At 42.6% G+C, this 21,650-nt stretch overlaps 1 protein-coding gene across 1 annotated transcript in view; it reads left to right on the top strand.

The window, feature by feature from the left end:
- ADCY2 (adenylate cyclase 2) overlaps positions 1-21,650 on the top strand; it is an 831,331-nt gene that overhangs the window by 610,822 nt on the left and 198,859 nt on the right. Inside the window, exon 16 of the mRNA XM_075826916.1 lies at positions 5,929-6,066. Within this exon, the coding sequence (XP_075683031.1) occupies positions 5,929-6,066 (138 nt within the window). The remainder of the gene's footprint in view (positions 1-5,928; positions 6,067-21,650) is intronic.

Raw genomic sequence — 21,650 nt, 5'->3', positions numbered from 1 at the left:
CTTAGATTTCCCAGCTTTCTCTTCCTCTCTGCTTTGCTATAAATCCCATGATGCGTCATCACATGACCAGCTAATGACCATACCATTTCTTAATTCTGTGGGACACTGTGATTATCATTCTCTCTATATTCTCCTAAATAGAGAAACCATAAGTATACAGACAAGGAGGCTGCACTATATTCTTCTATATTATACCTGTGTGACAGGAAACTGTCTAAGTATGAGTGGTAGCTGATGATAGAAGTTTCTGTCCCTCACTGTACAAACCTTGTGTGGTACAGAAACTGCTGAAGCCTGTGATGGGTGACACATAGATCTACATAGAATCAAGTAGAGAAAGCGTGTCACCGAGCCTAAGGGTATGTGCACACGATAGCAGGCATTTACGTCTGAAAAGACAGACTGTTTTCAGGAGAAAACAGCTGCCTAGTTTCAGACGTAAATGCTCCTCCTCGCATTTTGCGAGGCTTCTCTGACAGCCGTAAATTTTGAGCTGTGCTTCATTGAGTTCAATGAAGAATGGCTCAAATGACATCTGAAAGAAGTGTCCTGCACTTCTTTTGACGAGGCTGTATTTTTACGCGTCGTCGTTTGACAGCTGTCAAACGACGACGCGTAAATGACAGGTCGTCTGCACAGTACGTTGGCAAACCCATTCAAATGAATGGGCAGATGTTTGCCGACGTATTGTAGCCCTATTTTCAGATGTAAAACGAGGCATAATACGCCTCGTTTACGTCTGAAAATAGGTCGTGTGAACCCAGCCTTATTCACACTGCTGCTAAGCAACCATCCCAGTCTGATAAATAGATATAGAAGCAGCAAGAAAAGTAACAGACGAGAGACTTACACATGGAATACCATAATAGTACAAATTGTAAAGTTTCGTTTTGGTCCGAGTGTCCCTTTAATTAATCCAAAAATAGAAATGATTGACCAAGGGGGCACAGATAGACCCCCTTACTACCGCTTTGAAATATAACTTTTATAATTTACTAAACTAATAAATATATTAAATGTGCACTTGAAAATTGGATTAAAAACATCTTCTGCCCAAGTTAATGAATGACATATAGATGGATATTCTTGCTGTTACCTTCACAGCAACTTGAATAATTCATAAACCAACTACCAGTGTATGTCCCTATGAAGTGCGATATAATAGCGTGTATTAGTGACAGTAGTGGATAGGGTTGCTTAAAAGTATTAGTGGCATACATCTGGAGTAGAGCCAATACTACATTAAATTGTAAATAGATAGCTGAACCGGTGACCACCAGTATCAACAATTCATACAAGGCTGAGCAGCAGCTAGTTAATTAGACAGCATGTCCCCCCCCCCCCCCTCCAACAAATTGGTGTCTTCAGAGGAAACGGGACTCTCATCAAATTTGTCACAAAATATGAAAAATTAATTCTGCTGCAGAATTTGCTGCTGTGTATTTTGTGGTGTATTTTTACACCACGTGTGACTACACCATTAGGAAAAAGATTCTAATAATTCAATGAGGAATGGCATAGCTTGACTGCTGCCAAGCTGCTTTTTCCCCTTGTTGCTTTCAGCGCCTTCTAGCTGTGAGCTGAGCAGCTGAAATGTAAATTATAGTGATTTTCATGGATAGACTGACGTACAGTTATATCCTTTTATACTGCAATGGTTGAGAATTTGATTTAAGACCCCTTTCACACAGTAAAGATTTGTTCTGTATTTTGCAGTCAAAACCAGGAGTGGTTCTCTTACAGGGGCCATTATGATAGGCGCCCTGGAAGGGCTACCAATTTGCTGAAATATCCCAGGCAGGTTTTCTTCCACCTTCTGAACCTCCTGTTTAGTTTGATATCTAGTTATAACTGTCTGGTGAAGAAGGAGCAGTCTGAGCGCGGCTCACTAATGCTGTAGTCTGATTGGCAAAGTATTTACTGGAATGAGACTCTATAACCGTGTGCGCTCCTTCTTGGTTCCCCCACGTGCTTTCTAGTATTGATAATAAAGGACACTTTTATCTGGTTCAATACTTTCATCTTCAGTGTCACTATCTGCATTTCCCTATTGTATGACTGGATAAAGTCTATAAACACCTCCTTCATCGTGTGTAAAAAACAGATGTTGCTCTCCAGCATCACCCATAATGTAAGGTGGGATAGGCACATTGGCAGTCACAATTTTGTAGGCATCGGTGGCAATAGTTTTAGACTTTTGCCTCTGTCCCAAGCATATTCCCCATGCCTCCTCTGTACTCACAATTTAGGCATGAAACTCCAAGTCTTTGTGGAGTAATGATCTCCCAGAATTCTATGTTAACTTCCTGTTTAGAGAGTAATGCAGACAGTCACACTGGAATCCTAACCACCAGGAAAGCTACTTATTCAACGTATGAAGGCAACTTCAGTACACTATGGGGCTGTAGTGCACACTGACATCTCAGGAACGCCCAAGACCGCTTGCCAAACACAGCCTGGGGACATGTTACTGCCTGTCCTAGATAGCCGATGTGTGTGAGGATTGTCCCAAACCCACACTTTGCAACCAAGATAGTGAGACCCAAAGACAAATAATTAAAATGGAAAGTAAAAAAATCACCTGTGAGAGAGAGAGATTAGCAATGTCGCTTGCAGCCAGGGATCCTGAAGCTAGACCCAAAGAGGAGGGGAGAGACGAGACTAGTAAGAAATCTCACCTGCGGCTGCTTAGGCTGCTTACAAGTTCATGTTGCAAGAATATTAAGTCAATCTACAGCAAACTCCACTTCTATTCCTCCTTAAGGAGGGCTAGCCAGCAGACATAATTGGCAAAGACTCCTTCTTTATCTTGCTAAGACCTCATGACATTCCAGAGAATACGTTAATGTGTCAGTATAAGACCGCACATAGCGAACAACGCAGTGTCACTATTCGCTGACTAAATGAATGGAGAAGTGTATGACGCTGATTGGTCGCTGATTGGTCAGCGTCATACACTCTGTACAACGCCCACTTGGTCTAAAGTAAAAACACCCCCACTTGGGCATTAATAAACTAATTAGCATAAAGCTAAAATCACTAATAACGTGGTAAAAATATATCGTTTTTTCTAAATAAAAAGCACTACTGTCGCCTACATTATAGCGCCCATCTCCTTATGTAAGAGATAGGGCACTTATAATGTGGTGACAGAGTCTCTTTAAGGAAACCTGTCAATAGCATTTTTACTGCTAAGCCCACAGCATCCTCACATGGGGTATGAAATATCCTTCTTAGTTTTCCCTCTTTTATGTTAAAAACTGCCCGTTTACCTATAAAAGAATTGCCTTCAAAATAATTAGCAAATTAGCTGAGAACAGTTATACTTTGCCGATTATCTGAGATAGAATCAGTCTGATAGTCTAAAGACCAGAATCTCAGCTCTGGAGAATCGCAGTTCTAGATACTTTAGAACTGGGAATACGGGCAGATAAAGACATAGTTGGGTGGTTTTGTGCGATTTTAAAGTTTGAGAGTCTCATCTTTAAAACAACACCAGAACCATGGTTCTTGGTTTTAAGAAGACAAAGATAGGGACATATGAAGTGCCCCCCCCCCCCACCTCTAGCCTCACAGTCAGACTCCTTCTCAGATAACAGACAGTGTGTGACTGTTAAAGGTGATTTTTTTTAAATTTATAAACGGGTGATTTTTAACGTAACAATGGGAAAGCTAAAAGGGATATTTCATACCCTACCTGAGGATGCTGTGGGTTTAGTGGTGTCAATGTCCAGTGTATCTCAGTAATGTGTTGTATGTTGATTCTGACTGCCTCCTGTGTAAAAATTTACATAAAGATACCTATCACAAGCAGGAGGTAGAGGAGACAGGCTGAAGCTGCATAGGGATTCACTGAGACTCTGCAGTGTGAAAACAGAAGTTCTATGTCACTGATCTATCACTTGCAGCACTTAGATAGGACTCCGAGCAGAGCAAGGGTAGTGTGTTGAGACTCTGCCCCCTCTGCCTCTGCAAAGCCAAAGGCATCATGGGGAATGTAGGCTGCATTTGGGCAACCATATCAGAGGAGAAGAAGCAACCAAGATGCCAGACAACCCATAAATGGCGCACCAACTAAAACAGATATACATAAGGCATACACAAGAGTCTCTACATTATTTTTTTAATAATCGCCTCTGCTGCACTATATAGGCAAAAATAAATAATTGCTGGACTGCTTCTTCAACTGGAGAGAGCAATAGTTCCTTAGGCCAGTATCACACACACAGTTTTGGAGCAGTTTTTGGCTCAGTATTTTGAGCCAAACACAGGATTGGACACAAATGAAAGGAGATACATCAGTCTTCTATTTATACCTTTCCTTCCTTTTGGATCCACTTCTGGCTTTGGCTAAAAAAAATTAGCCAAAACCTGCCTCAAAAACTACATCAAATCTGGTCGTGTGATCCAGGCCTTATTGTGTTTTGCCTAAACTCCCCGGGCACAGTGCTACTTTAAGCGCTGAGCCCTGAGAATCCTCTGACGTCCCTGTCCCCATATGGACAGTGATGTTAAGGATTTTGAACTATGGAGTCCCTGGCCTGAGCATCACAAGCGCTCTGGGTAGGGACTTCTATCGTGGGAAAGCCCTTCACATCACTGTCCATATAAGGACAGTGACGTTAGATGCTTTGTAATGCGAGAATCTCTGACCAGAGCGTCGGCAATGCTCTGGCCGAGGATTACACTCCTAGAAGAAACCACTGATGTCACTGTCCATATAGGGACAGTGATATCAGGGGCTTTAACTATGTACTCCTCAGCCAGAGCATCGGAAGCGCTCTGGTCGGGGACTCCAGGATTGGAGAAGCCCCTGACATCACTGTTGATACATATGGACAGTGATGTCAGGGGCTTAGTTGAGAGTTCCTGACATGACTGTCCATACATGGACAGTGACGTCAGAGGCTTCCCCAGGGCCCAGAATCCCCGGGCCAAGCGCTCCCCAAGGTATATTTTTAACGTATACCTGTGACGGATGCCATACGGTGGCATCTATCACACATAGGTTCAGATGTAAAAAAAAATGTATACCACACGGTAAACATTTTTTTTGCGGGATCCTCAGAATGGAATAGTGTTGTATACTACGTTATTCCATCCTCAAAAAAAACGTATACCAACATAGAATAGACACTCTGTTATACTCCATCGGGCCAATGAAGCCCTATGGACACATTTAGCATGTACATAGAGAGCTATACCAACATACACACTAAACGTACTGCCAAAACCTATTGTGAACAGGGACTCAGCTAGTTAAACATCTATCCGATATTGATGATGCATATAATAAGTGCTCATCTTCTTTCTCAGATGGAAGAATTAGGCCAGGAGCACACACACAGTTTTGATTCACTTTTGGTGCAGTCTTTGTCTCCATTTTTGAGCCAAACACAGAAGTGGACACAAAAGAAAGGAGATGTATCAGTCATTTCTTTATACCTTTTCTTCCTTTTAGATCCAGTACTGGCTTTGGATAAAAAAAAAACAGCCAAAAAGTGCACCAAAAACTGAATCAATTCTGCCTATGTCATGCTGACCAGCGCATGTTCACATCACATTTGTGGATTTGGTGTATACCCTGGGAACAATTCCTGACGTTTACGCCGACATGCCCATATACTTTAACAGTCAGACATATGCCCGTAATACACTAAATAGGAAAGTTAAAAAAATATAACCAGTGACGTCATGACAGGACACTATGAGGGTCTATTCACACACAGGAGATTTGTTCCAGAAATATCTGCGACTGAAAATGCGTTCCATTGATTTGATTTCTGCAACAAATCTGCCATGTCTGAATATATCCTTAATGTATCTGATATGTTTGCACAACATTTTATGCCAATTCTTATATGTTTAAAAAACAAAAAACTTGAAAGATGTAGTATTTCTCTCATTATTATATATTTTTTTCTTTAGCAGTGCAGTAAAAAAGCTTCAACATCATTTCTGTGGATACTAAAATCATCCGGATTAAATCTCAACAGACCATGGCCTCGAATTATTTTTACTGTGACTTCAACTACTATCATTTTAATTATGGCTGTTCTTAACATGGTAGGTCTTTATTTCTGCAGTCTGTTATATGTTTTAGATATAGTATTTTCATATATTGTACCTATAATGAAATGTTAATATTGCTACATGTAATCCATTTGAAATAGATTTATTCGGGATGGTCAAATATAGCTATGTGCTTTCCGCAGGAATGGAAATATATTATGTCTCTAAGCTAGCTAAACCTTTGTGGGAAGTTTGTTACATATGTTTGTGAACTGCACGAGTAGTTAGTATACATGTTCAAATATCTGCTTCATTATTTGCATTCCACAGGATATGTCATTATACACCGACAGTATCAAAGGGGGCTTTCGCACTAATAAAAGTATGGCCTGACTTTCCACCTCCATATGTGATTCCTAAATTTATTATTGGCTTGTTATTATTTAATGGGAAATCTTTTAAGTAAGAAGTTCTTCCCATTAGCACTACTCACATCCATTACAACATTCTGCGACACTCTGAACTTTGTGGTGCACCCCTACGTATCTCATGTCCCGCTACCCCCCCCCCCCACCCAGGATTTGCCCACATAATAGAAAAACAACTGCCGGATAGTCCGGCCAAATGAAGTGCATAAGCATTTCTATGTATGAACTGTTGAAACAAGATTACGCACTAAAATATACTGTACATGCGTAACCACCGAAAAGAGGGGTAATAAGTGGAGATAGCCCTTAGAAAATCGATCACATTTGAACTTAGATGTAATAGTTTACAGGTGGATCCTGCATGTCAGAGACACGCAGGACCAGTTGTCCCTGAACCCGTCAGATCCGCGGGACTGATGGATTTTGTGAATAGCGCTAGATACAGCTGCTCTGTATAGAGAATACAGAACAGCTGTATCTAGAAAAGTAAAACACATTTTTAATAAAAAAGTATTTGTAAAATTGCACCAAACACACTGCTAAACCTTTTTATAAAAAAATTATAATTTGCCTTTCAAAGGTGTACATAGCCCCTCCTACTCACTGTTTACTCACTCTAAATTTACTGCTTGTCTTAGAAACTCTGTCACCAGTGGCGTAACTACTGCAGTAGCAGCCATAGCAGCTGCTATGGGGCCTGCGGTATGAGGGGGCCCGTCCCCCCCTCTTACACGGTGGCGCCGCTATGGCTGCTACAACGGTATCGATGCCACGTTCAATAGTATCTGTGTCCTTAGGATACTATTGAACACTATGACAGAGCAGAGAGGTATCTTCCATTTACTAGGCTACAGTCCACATTCAGCTTGCAGCCTATCAGGTGCAGGGACAGGATCCCTGTGCAGGCCGGTGGGATTACGTCCCTGCATCACACCGGCCTACGTAAGGATCCCGTCGTTCTTGAGGATGCTGTGGAGCAGATCCATTCATCGTGGGAACGTTGCCTAGCTGAGTACAATTTTTGGGGGTTTTATTTGTTGGTGGGTGCTATCTGGAAGGGGGCCTGTATGGCACTATTTACAAGGGGGCGGTGGGGGCAGTATCTACAGTGACAACTGTATGGCAATATCTATAGGGAGGTGTTGTATGGCACTAGCTACAGGGGGCTGTATGGCAGTATCTACAAGGGGGAGGTGGGGCGCTATCTACAGGGGCATCTGTATGACACTATATACAAGGGGGAGGTGGGGGCACTGTCTACAGGGTAGAGGGTGGCACTATTTACAATGGGGGTGACACAATGCTGTATGGCACAATCTACAGGTGGGGCTGTATGGCACAATCTACAGGGGGTGTTGTATGGCACAATCTACTGGGGGGCACTATCTACAGGGGGCATTATCTACAAGGGGGGATGTGTGTGACACCCAGGGGAGGGGGGTCCAGTCAAAAATGTGCTATGGGGCCCAGTCTTTCCTAGTTATGCTCCTGTCAGTCACCTCGAAAACACCCTAAACTACAGTAATCAGTTAAGTGGATAGCAAGGTTTTAGTTTCTGCTGACAGACATAAAACTTTGTAGGGTCCTTAAAACTCCGCTTGACTATAAAATTTTACAGAAAGACCTAGATAAGCTGGCAGAATGGGCAAAAACATGGCAGAGGAAATTTAATGTTGATAAATGTAAATTAATGTACCTAGGACGCAATAATAGTATTAACGCATATACATTAAATTAAATAAAACTGGGGATAACGGAATGAGAGAAGGACCCAATGTCAAGCAGCAGCTGCAAAAGGAAATAGGATTTTAGGGTGTATAAAAAGAGAGATCAAATTCAAATGTAATATTACCCCTTTATAAATCCCTTGTAAGGCCACATCTTGAATATGGAATTCAGTTTTGGGCTCCACACAACTGGAGAGCGTTCAAAGGCGGATGACTAGATTATTAAATGGGATGGGAGGTGTCGCTTACAATGAAAGGCTAGAAAAATTGGGCTTGTTCAGCTTGGAGAAAAGAGGTGATCTTATTAACATGTATAAGTATATGTATATGTTTGGTCAATACAGAGAACTAGCACATGATCTGTTCTTTTCAATGACTCTACAAAGGACCAGCGGATATTCATTGCATGTGGAAAAAAGATGTTTCAGACATCAATATAGGAAAGGGTTCTTTACAGTTAGTAAATATATATATTATATTATTAAATATTATTATTATACTGTATGGGGGGCACTAAAATGGCATTATACTGTGTTGTGGCACTATATGGGGCATTATACTGTGGGGGGCATTATACTTTTTTTATGGGGCATTATGATGGGGTGGGATCATTTCGCATTGGGCGCCAACTATCTGAAGGCCGGCCCTGTAGATATATATACACTGTTGCCGCTTTGTAACAAATAGTCTTCTTCGCACTTCGTTACCTTGATTGCTGTGAGGGTAGAGTGAAGAAGGCTATAAAGCTATATTTACACATCTATATTTTTTATCTTGTTCCAACCCCATGAAAACTCCACAGTGCACATGTAGATAGTGCCGCAATGCCCCTGTAGATTGTGCCACAGTGCACACTGTAGATAGGGCCCATATAGATAGTAACAATGCCCACATATATCATACATCGTGCCCACTGTAGATAGTGTAACAGTGCCCACATAATGCCACAGTGCCCGCTGTAGATAGTGCCCACATATAAAGTGAAAGTGTCCACATAGTGCCACACACAGTGCCGATGTAGATAGTGTCCCCTGTAGGTAGTGCCTATATAGTGCCACAGTACCCATGTAGACAGTGCCACATCTCATATAGATATGTAGATAGCGCCACACTCCTTGTAGATAGCACCACCCCCTGTAGATACCACCCCTTGTAGATACTGCCACAGCCCCTCTGTAGATTCCGCCACACCCCCCTGTAGATAGCGCCACATCTGCAAGGGCCGTTGGCAGTTGGAATGTATATATAGCCGTATGGCTGACGTGAAAAAGGTTAAAGAGGAAATCCATCTACCCCCTGTATCACCTTTTACACACAGCAGTTCCACAGCAAAATCTGCATGCAACACTTTCACATTTTAACATGGATTTGCTGTGGATATGCAAAATTTGTGGAAAATAATCTGCTATTTAATCTGTTAATCTGTTAACCAGTTATCAGATTATCGAACATCTAATGTCAAACATTAGAGTAGTAGACTATTGCTGTTTGCAACAGATTTTCTAGAATTTATAATTTAAAGGTTAACTAAACTTTTGAAAAACTTCTGACATATCATATGTCAGAAGTTTTGATCAGGTGAGCACTGAGCTGCTTGGTTTCTGATCGGCTTTTCTCGGAAAGCCGAGCAATTGGTGTACGGGCTCAATATAAACTTTATGAGCCCGTACACCAACTGCTCAGTTTTCAGAGAAAAGCCGACAGAAAGCTTTGTTCTAGCGATCGGTGGGGGTCTCAGTGAAAAGACCCCACCAAGAAAGACTTTTGACATGTCACTATGACATGTCAGAAGTTTTTCAAAAATTTAGTTAAAGAGGCTCTGTCACCAGATTTTGCAACCCCTATCTCCTATTGCAGCAGATCGGCGCTGCAATGTAGATAAGAGTAAAGTTTTTTTTTTTTTTTAAACGAGCATTTTTGGCCAAGTTATGACCATTTTTATATTTATGTAAATGAGGCTTTCTAAAGTACAACTGGGCGTGTTTAAAGTAAAAGTACAACTGGGCGTGTATTGTGTTCGTTACATCTGGGCGTTTTTACTTCTTTTACTAGCTGGGTGTTCTGACGAGAAGTATCATCCACTTCTCTTCAGAACGCCCAGCTTCTGGCAGTGCAGACACAGCCGTGTTCTCGAGAGATCACGCTGTGACGTCACTCACTTCCTGCCCCAGGTCCTGCATCGTGTCGGACGAGCGAGGACACATCGGCACCAGAGGCTACAGTTGATTCTGCAGCAGCATCGGCATTTGCAGGTAAGTAGCTACATCGACTTACCTGCAAACGTTACTCTTATCTACATTGCAGCGCCTTATCTGCTGCAATAGGAGATAGGGGTTGCAAAATCTGGTGACAGAGCCTCTTTAAGTCTATTCTAAAGTTCTTAGGGTATGTTAACACGCACTATTTGCGGACATAATTCAGGCGTTTTACACCTGGAATTACGGCCGAAAATACTACTTGAAAGCGTCGGCAAACATCTACCCATTCATTTGAATGGGTTTTACGATGTACTGTGCAAGCGGTCATTTTTTTTACGTGCCGCTGTCAAAAGACGGCGCGTAAAAAAGATGCCCGCTTCAAAGAAGTGCATGTCACTTCTTGGGAAGTAATTGGAGCCGTTTTTCATTGACTCCATAGAAAAACAGCTCCAATTACGTCCGTAATGGACGCTGCGAAAAACACCTGCACATGCCATTACGTCTGAAATTCAGGAGCTGTTTTCGCCTGAAAACAGCTCCGTAATTTCAGCAGTAACAGACGTGCACGAGTGAACATACCCTAATCATTACTAACTATTTTTATTTAAACGACCGTATTTTTCAGACTATAAGACTCAGTTTTTAGCAAGGATAAATCTTGTTAAAAAGTCTCTGCATCTTATAGTCGGCAGTCAAGGGAGCCGGCACATCAAGGAGCGGGGAGGGGATGATGTATGGAGTGGGCTCACGCGCTGAGCCCACTCCATACATTGCAGGTGTCAGCTTCTGACACGCTGCTCTAACAGCCAGGAACTAGTTAAATGCTGCGGTCAATAGCGACCGCGGCATTTATAGTGGTTTTCCCATGAAGGACATTTATGACATATCCACAGGATATGTCATAAATGTCAGATAGACGTGGGTCCCCCATCTATCTCTAGAACGGGGCACCCTAAACCCCGTTCTATCTTACCCGGCTCCGCTGTCTTCAGGCCACTTCCTGGTTACATGGTCGATTTACGGAAACAGCGTAAGTGGCTGAGCTACGCAGTTTCCGTAACTCCCATAGAACTGAATAGTAGTTACGGAAACAGCGTAGCATGCTACACTGCTTCTGTAATTGCCATTCACTGCTATGGGTTTTACGGAAACAGCTCAGCTAGTTACGCTGTTTCCATAACTCATCCATGTATTGTACCAGTGATCTAATGATCGCTGATTCAAGTCCCCTAGGGGAACTAATAAAATGTATAATAAAAAAAAAAAGTTAGATACATTTTCAGGAGTGTAAAAAAATAAAGTAAAAAAAAACAAAACCTTTTCCCATGTTTCCCCAAACACAATGTAAAAATAAAAAACATTGGTATCGCTGCGTCCGTAAAAGTCAGAAACTATTACAATATAGCATTATTTGACTTACACAGTGAACGGTGTATAAAAAAATTTATTTAAAACCCCAAAATCGTTGTCTTTTGGTCACTATAGTGCTAAAAAGAATGAAATAAAAAGTGATAAAAAAAATCGTATGTACCAATAAATGGTGCTAATAAAAACTACAGCTCGTCCTGCAAAAAATATGCCCTCACACCGCTCAAGTGATGGAAAAATATAAGTTATGGCTCTCAGAATGTGGTGAAACTGAACAAATTATTTTTTTGACCAATAGTTATTTCTTTGTAAAAGAATTAAAGTATGATTTTTTTTTCCTATTTTCTGTTGTCTAAAACCTGGGTGTGTTTTATAGTCCGGTGCATTTTATAGTCCAAAAAATACTGTATTTTCAGTAGAGTGCTCTTTGTAATTTGGATTTTAATCCATTTGATCCTATTGTTTCCCCCAAGACATCAGCAGTGACTAGGTTACACTCATTCCTACCCTATAAGCAACATGACTGTTTAGTTGACCTGAACGGACATCGTTGTTGTGGAAGATAGCTGTTAGTGTAAAGGATTTGCCAGACACAGCTTCTGTGTCGACGCTCATGGGCAATCAGTCTGCACCTGCTCCTATGTCTGTGAGACTGACTCCATCTTCCACCACTCAGGATGGCAGGCTTAGGAGTGGGAGAGCCTATCATAGCCTGGCCAGACGGAGTTAGCTCCCGCCCTCTGTCTATTTATACCTGCCTTTCCTGTTCCTCCTTTGCTTGTGATTCTGCTCTGCTTGTTTCCTGGCCTTGCTGCTACTGCTTGTACTACTCATCCTCTGCTTGTTATAGACCTTGGCTTTCTGACCACTCTCCTGCTCAGCGTTTTTTTACCTCGTTCACTCCAGGTTTGACTCGGCTCGTTCACTACTCTTGTTGCTCACGGGGTCTCCGTGGGCAGCTGCTCCGTTTCCCTAGCTTCTGTGTACCCTTGTCCGTTTGTCTGTCTTGCACTTACTGAGCGTAGGGACCGTCGCCCAGTTGTACCCCGTCGCCTAGGACGGGTCGTTGCAAGTAGGCAGGGACTGAGTGGCGGGTAGATTAGGGCTCACCTGTCTGTCTCCACACCATCATTACAGTTAGCTTATGGTTTTGACCAGGTTAAGTCCCTCTTCCTGACACGGGTACTCAAGTAAGTCCGGCTCCCATGCTTTCTAGTACCTGTATTAGATTTGACCAAGGTTTTTCTTATCTTGTATGTCATAATAGGAAGTTTTTTCATCATCACACTCCAAGAGCCATAACTTTTTTGTTTTGCCATTGACGTAGCCATATGCAGAGGCGTAGCTAGGTTCTCCTCCACCCGGGGCAAAGATTCAGATTGGCTCCCCCCCCCCCCAACTTATTTCCCGACATCTCCTTCCCCCTCGCCATGTTTTCTTTCCCTACCAATCAATGAGATGTAATTTTTTGTTAACAATTTTTTTACTGTAACTTGAGTATAAAAGCATTTCTACATTTTACAAGCGATATAGTTCTATAATGTAATTAACATAAAAATAAATTAAAGAGGCCACACACAGCCCCCTGTAGATAGCGCCACACACAGCCCCTCTCTTGTAGATAGTGCCACACACAGCCCCCTGTAGATAGCGCCACACATAGCCCCCTGTAGATAGCGCCACACAGCCCCTCTCTTGTAGATAGTGCCACACACAGCCCCCTGTAGATAGTGCCACACACAGCCCCCCTTGTAAATAGTGCCACACACAGCCCCCCTTGTAAATAGTGCCACACACAGCCCCCCTTGTAGATAGTGCCACACACAGCCCACTGCTCCTTTGCAAATAGCGCCACACTCCCCCCCCCCTTTTAAATAGCGCCACACTCCCACCCCTTTTAAATAGCGCCACACTCCCACCCCTTTTAAATAGCGCCACACTGTGAACAGACCGGTGAGCGGTAGCCTACCGCTACCACTCTCCGCTTTGCCTGGTGTGACTTACCGGAGGAGCCGAGGTGGTCATGCGGCGCAGGCAGCGGCCGAGTTCCTTCTCACTAGGGGAGGTGACAGCCAGGGCCGGCCTTAAGTTGGATGGCGCCCTGTGCGGGACTCTCTATTGCCACCCCCTACACAAACCAAAAATGAACCACATATATGGACACGCTGGAACATATATACTGTACATACATAAAGACAGATATTTAGACATACAGGCAAATATACATACACACATTCTGGAACATATACAAACAGGTAAATATATAGACGTACAGACACACACACACACACACACACACACACACACCGGCAGATAAATACACAGACAGGAACATATGCAAATACATAAAAGGCACAAATATACAAGCACAAAGACACATTTACAAAAAGACCCATATATACGCACACAGGCACATATGTACACAGCACAGATAATGTAGTAGATGTTACCTGCAGTCCTATGTAACAACACAGATAACCCAGTGATAACTCTCTAAATACACATAGTAGTGTTACCTGCAGTCCTATGTAACACCACAGATAACACAGTGATAACTCTCTGAGTACAGATAATGTAGTAGCTGTTGCCTGCAGTCCTATGTAACACCACAGATAACACATTGTAGCAGAGCTGAGATTGTAATTTAGCACAATGTGTTATCTGTGGTGTTACATAGGACTGCAGGCAACAGCTACTACATTATCTGTAATCAGAGTTATCACTGTGTTATCTGTGGTGTTACATAGGACTGCAGGTAACACTACTATCTGTATTTAGAGAGTTATCACTGTGTTATCTGTGGTGTTACATAGGACTGCAGGTAACACTACTACGTTATCTGTACTCAGAGAGATATCACTGTGTTATCTGTGGTGTTACATAGGACTGCAGGTAATATCTACTACATTATCTGTACTGTGTAGCAGAGCTGAGATTGTAATTTAGCACACAGTACAGATAATGTAGTAGATGTTCCCTGCAGTCCTATGTAACACCACAGATAACACAGTCATATCTCTCTGAGTACAGATAATGTAGTAGTTTTATCTGTAGTCCTATGTAACACCACAGATAACACAGTGATATCTCTCTGAGTACAGATAATGTAGTAGATGTAAGAGACAATCACATGCAGAGACACACACACACACACACACACACACACACACACACACACTGTAACATATACACATACAAACACAGAGACACACATTACACACTAAACACACACTACACACACACATTACACACACAGACACTCACCATGTCTCCTTGCTGACAGGTCAGGACGGGCTGTGTGTGGGCGGAGCTTCCTCTCTGTTTCTCGGCAGAGCACAGGCAGATGCAGGAAGGCTGCAGCACGGGAGTGGACCTGTCCCCTGACCTGAGTCATCTGACCTCATGTCACTGACGTGAGGTCAGGTGACTGGACTGGTCCACTCCCTGGCCATCACAGACCCCAGTCAGAACGCCTTAATGTCCTGGCTCTTCCTAAGCTGCTGCAGGTGTCCCACATACGGGGCGCCTGTCAGCAGCAATCAGCTGCTCTTCAGCGCCCCCTTATCCGTATCCTCCAGGTTGCGCCCGAGGCACATGCCCCGACCTGCCCCCCCCCCCCTAGCTACGCCCCTGCCATATGATGGCTTGTTTTGTGTGGCATCATTTTGACGTACATATAATTTGTTGATCGACTTTTATTACATTTTTTAAGGGGGGAATAGAAAATAAACTGCAATCTTTTGAACTTTATTCTGTGGGTCGATATGAATACAGCGATACCAAATTCATATTGTTTTTTTACGTTTTAGTAATTTTGCACAATAAAAGCAAGATTTATAAAAAAATATATATTTTGTTCCTGTACAATTTTCTTTCATTTTGCAAAAGTACTAGAACATAAAATAATAATCTAAATGCCATTTTTAATAAACAAAATATTGTATTGTTTATAAATAGTAAAAATTAGAATGAAATATACATATAGTGCACTTTAATGGGTTAAAGTTTGGGATCAGAGGTTTCTCTGATCCTGGCCATTACAGCAGGAGCCTGGCTGTCAATCACCGCCGGGCTCCTGCTGTTGATCAGGCGTGCACAACTCCTGTACCAGTGTGATTACTATGACCTACATGTACGTAATAGAGGCTTCAGTTAAGGCTCTCCATGATGTGCATGTACGTAATTGAGGTTTAACAGGTTATGCCCTTGAGGATCCAGCCAGTTATGAACTTATAGGCTATGTACACCTTTGAAAGGCATTTTTTTTTTTTTAAATAAAGTGTGTGATTAGTGCAACTTTATGTTTCGTTTTATTAAAAATTATTTTTACTTTTTGAGATACAGCAGCTCTGTTTTTCTTGATACAGAGCAGCTGTATGGTTCACTAAGACCATGAATCCGTTAGTCCCACGGACCTAACGGGTACACTTTTAGCGGGTCCTGTGTGTCTCTGACCAGATGGGAGCAGGATTTAGCGCACAATACAGCTGCTCTGAATAGAGAATACAGAGCAGCTGTATTTCAAAAAGTAAAAATAATTTTTAATAAAAACTATTATAAAGTTGTACTATTCACACTGACTGACTTTTTTTAAAATGCCTTTCAAAGGTGTACACAGCATTTAGGGATCCAAGGAGTTTTTCTATTTCGCTATATATAGAGTATAATTTTTTTTTGTGGGACAAGTGTATGTTTTTGGCACCTTTTTTTAAGTAAATATAAGTTATTATTTAATCTATATTAATGTTTATTATGAGGGAAACACCAGAACAAAGGATTTGTCATAGATTTTTGTTTTTATTTTCACATTTTTCAAATAGTTGTTAGGGTATGTTCACACTGAAAATTGAGTTGTTTTCATTGGAAAACAGCTCCTGATTTTCAGAAGTTTTATAAGCCACTTGCGTTTTTCAATGTGTTTTTTACGGCCATTTTTGGAGCTGTTTTCAATAAAGTCTATGAAAAACGGCTCCAAAAATGTCCCAAGAATTGACCTGAACTTATTTTTCGCGGCCGTTCTTTTACGCGGCCGTTTTGAAAAACGGCCGCGTAAAAAAAACAGGGCCGTCGGAACAGAATCCTGTTTTCCCAATTTAAATCAATGGGCAGATGCTTGGAGGCACTCTGCTGCTGACTTTTCGGCCGTTTACGGCCCGAAAAACGTCCGAAAATAGGCCGTGTGAACATACCCTAATGGTTATGAAATCCCAAATATGAATATATTACTCACAGTCTTGTTATTTTTTGTGATTTCTTTATTTTATACAAACATTATATTATACTATCATATATGCACATCTTCACAGAGATGTGGACTTCCCATTGTAGTCTATGTAAAATACGGGACTTGTGAATGGGGCCCAAGGGGATGTTCATACATAGCAGATTTGTTGCAGAAATTTTTGCAAAAAAAAATGTGTTAAATTCTTTTGAATGGGGTTGTTTTTTCAGCAGGTGCATGGATTTCTGCAAACTCCATTCAGAATAATGGAGCAGCTGCAGAAATAAAAATGTTTGCAACATATCTTTTGAACCTATCCTGTGGAACATTCACAGAGGAAAAGTATAAGGCTTCGATCACATCTGCGTAAGGGCTCCGTTCCGTTGGAGCTTTCCGTCGCAACGGAGCCCTGACTGACACAAACTGAAACCAAAGGTTTCCGTTTCCATCACCATTGGTTTCAATGGTGACGGATCCGGTGCCAATGGTTTCAGTTTGTCTCCATTGTGCAAGGCTTCCGTCGTTTTGATGGGATGAATAAAGAAAACGGAATTGAACTATTTTCCTCAAAACATTTCATTAAGTGCTTAAAGAGGCTCTGTCACCAGATTTTGCAACCCCTATCTGCTATTGCAGCAGATAGGCGCTGCAATGTAGATTACAGTAACGTTTTTATTTTTAAAAAACGAGCATTTTTGGCCAAGTTATGACCATTTTTGTATTTATGCAAATGAGGCTTGCAAAAGTCCAAGTGGGCGTGTTTAAAGTAAAAGTCCAAGTGGGCATGTATTATGTGCGTACATCGGGGCGTTTTTACTACTTTTACTAGCTGGGCGTTCTGACGAGAAGTATCATCCACTTCTCTTCAGAACGCCCAGCTTCTGGCAGTGCACAGACACACAGCGTGTTCTCGAGAGATCACGCTGTGACGTCACTCACTTCCTGCCCCAGGTCCTGCATCGTGTCGGCCACATCGGCACCAGAGGCTACAGTTGATTCTGCAGCAGCATCAGCGTTTGCAGGTAAGTAGCTACATTGACTTACCTGCAAACGCTGATGCTGCTGCAGAATCAACTGTAGCCTCTGGTGCCGATGTGTCCTCGCTCGTCCGACACGATGCAGGACCTGTGAGTGACGTCACAGCGTGATCTCTCGAGAACACGCTGTCTGCACTGCCAGAAGCTGGGCGTTCTGAAGAGAAGTGGATGATACTTCTCGTCAGAACACCCAGCTAGTAAAAGTAGTAAAAACGCCCCGATGTACGCACATAATACACGCCCACTTGGACTTTTACTTTAAACACGCCCACTTGGACTTTTGCAAGCCTCATTTGCATAAATACAAAAATGGTCATAACTTGGCCAAAAATTCTCGTTTTTTAAAAATAAAAACGTTACTGTAATCTCCATTGCAGCGCCTATCTGCTGCAATAGCAGATAGGGGTTGCAAAATCTGGTGACAGAGCCTCTTTAACTACGATCTAAGATTAAAATGAATCTTGGTGGAGGAGAAGGAGTGGTCTATATAGAAGAAGTCTGTGCGATGTATTATGCACAGCGGGCCATGGTGTGGGGGGAGGTGACCTGGCCGGAATAGGGGAATCCTTTTTTCTTCCTACTTTAATCTCTCTCATTATGAGTAAAGATGCCTGTAAACATATTGTAGAATGTTAAAGGCCTGGGCCTAGACAAATAAATGTATTGTCTTTGATCAAATTGGCATCTTGTAACGACCAGCAGATTTGTGGACCCACTGGGCTACTCCACCGGTTTGGCTTTGGGCCACCTCTAAGGCCTCATGCACACGACCGTGCTCGTAATTACGACTCGTAATTACGAGCACGGGCGGGCACGGCCGGCCACGGGCAGCCGGCCACTTTTGCGAGCCGTGCTCCCATTATAAAGTAAAATGAAAAAATAGAACATGTTCTATTTTTTTAACGGCACGGGCACCTTCCCGTGAGAAAACGGGAAGGTACCCGTGACTAACAGAAGTCTATGGGCCCGTTATTGCGGGTCGTAATTACGACCCGCAATAACGGGTGTTTTTACGGTCGTGTGCATGAGGCCTAAGGGTGTGGTCCAAGCAGCCTTCCTGGTCTTCATCCTTTAACCATTATACAGGGACCTGGTCTGTGCTGCCAGGAAGGCTGCCAGGTCGCTACCCCTTGAGGCGGAGTAGCTGCTGACCAGATAGATGCGAGGCAGGCAAAGGTAGATGCTACCTTGACAGATGGAGGCTTGACTGGGGGTCACAGGTGACAGGTGGATAGCGGTCATTGGAAAGCAGACAAGTAGCTGGCAGCTGGACACAGGCAGGTTGCACGTAACTGTACATAGGCACGTAGCAGGTTACTGGATGCAGGCTGGTAGCGAATCACTGAATGCAGACTGGTAGTGGATTACAGGATACAGGATCACTGGACACAGGCAGAATACAGGCTGGTAACGAACAATTGGATACAGGCGGATTACTGGTAGTGATATTATACAGGAATCTGCAGGATCGGGACCCGCCGCCGGCATTACAGAATTCCCTGCACTAATTTGCTCTTTCAAATCTTATCTTATGGGAGATAGAATGTATAGTATAAGGAGGAAACGGGTGGGTCAGGAATATGATTCCGTCTACTAATTCTCCCAGGGAGTCGGTGTACTCATTCACAGGAAAATATATTTGAAATTAATCAATTTTCTTATCGATAAAGAAGAAAAGGTATATATGTTCATGCAGCACATTAGTAGGATTTAACGGCATCCTTCCCTTTATCTTTATCCCACTACCATTCACTCATCACAAAAACTACTGTCCAGTTTTGATCTGTGGGGTTTTCAATTGTATAATGGACAGACAATTATAAAGGGTGAGGTCAGTAAAGAAAAATCTTTAAAGGACCAGTGTCACGAAAAAAAAAAATTTCACATCAGTTTCATTTTAGTGCTTTATTAAAAACTTTTATATTTATTTGTGTGTTTGTGTTTTACTTTTTTTAATTTTTTAACTTCTTCTTCCCTATGGGGGCTGACATTTTTTTTTCCATTTCTGTATGTGTCGATTAACGACACATACAGACATGGAATACGGCAGCTCCAGTCCCATAATGAATGCGAACGGGGCCCATTCCATCCACTATGGTGTACGCCGTCTGTGTGGGAACAGTCTGTTGAACTGTGCGCCGTCCGGCGCCATTTTCCTGTAGACCGGAAGTCGCGGCCGGACAGTAAGATTACTACTTCCGGTCGCGGCTTTCGGACTTGTGCACTTGGAGCGGCGGCAGCAGACGGAGCGGACGGACCGGAGGGAGCAGCGGCGACTGGAGCAGGTAAGTGATTTCTGTGTATGTAAGTGTTTTACTGTGTGTTTACTAGTGTATGTAAACCTTCTACACTGTGTGTTAGCTCAAAAAATGGTGACACACAGTGTAGGAGGTTTGACCGTTCAATCCCCTTGTTTCTCCCGGCACTAGCCAGGATAAAGGAGGGGGGGATTCTGAGAGCTCACTAGAGCGAGTGAGTTTTCCCAAATTTTGCAGCATAAAGCAATGTGGTTGCTTTACCACATGCAATGCTGCAATTTTGGGAATTGCTCCATCTAGTGACCAGCACTGGGAAATATTATAAATTAGAATCTAATTTATAATATTTCCTGACTCGTGAAAAAAATAAAAAAAATTATAACAATGTTTAATCACCTATGCACTGTTTAACTAAAAAAAAAATAATATTTTTTCTAGCAACACATTACCTTTAAGGGTAAGTCCACACGTAGCGTAAATACAGTGGATTTTCCACAACGGATTTCCTTGCGAAAAATCCGCAGCATAATACAATAGCAACAAATCTCATCCACGCGCTGCGTAAATGAGTGGAAAAAAAACCCTCAGAAATTGACCTGCAGTGCAGTATTTTAATCTGCAGCATATATTAATTTTATTTGCGTAATCGCTGCTTTTGTGTTGCGAATTTTCCCTGTTGAATTTAATGGGGAGGTAAAACCCCCAAGAAATAGCAGATGTTGCATTTTTTGCAGCGGAAAAGCTGCGATTTCGTCGAAAAAAAAGCAACTCTGAAAAAGAAAAAATCGTATAGTTACCCAGAATTCCATACTCCTTCGTCCAGGCTGGCCTCCTGGGATGACGTTTCATCCCATGTGACCACTGCAGCAAATCACAGGACGCCAGAGGGTAAGTATGTGTTTGTTTGTTTGTTTGTTTGTTTGTTTGTTTGTTTGTTTTTTGTTTCTTTTTAAACATGCAGTTTTCCACAGTGGACATTCCAGCTGAAAAACTGCACCACAATTTGTTGCATTTTTTTTTGCCGGAATTCCCTGCGGCGACCAGGGGGAATACGCTGTGTGCACTTATAAGGCATATCCGCTCTGTGTGAACATAGCCTAAAACCTACAAATTCCCTGCTAGCTAAATTTTGTGCCAAAGGTTGGATTCGTGGATGTATGGCGAACAAAATACCATGACAAGAAAGGATGCTGACCGCAGTGCCCTCTGTGGATGCTGCCGCAGTGCCCTCTGTGGATGCTGCCGCAGTGCCCTCTGTGGATGCTGCCGCAGTGCACTCTGTAGATGCTGCCGCAGAGTCCTCTGTAGATGCTGCCGCAGAGTCCACTGTAGATGCTGCCGCGTAGTCCTCTGTAGATGCTGCCGCATAGTCCTCTGTAGATGCTGTCGCAGAGTCCTCTG

The sequence above is a fragment of the Rhinoderma darwinii genome, chromosome 5, assembly GCF_050947455.1.
Source record: "Rhinoderma darwinii isolate aRhiDar2 chromosome 5, aRhiDar2.hap1, whole genome shotgun sequence".
Taxonomy (NCBI): domain Eukaryota; kingdom Metazoa; phylum Chordata; class Amphibia; order Anura; family Rhinodermatidae; genus Rhinoderma; species Rhinoderma darwinii.
Note: the sequence above shows the minus strand (reverse complement) of the source record. Positions and strands in the feature narration are given on the sequence as shown.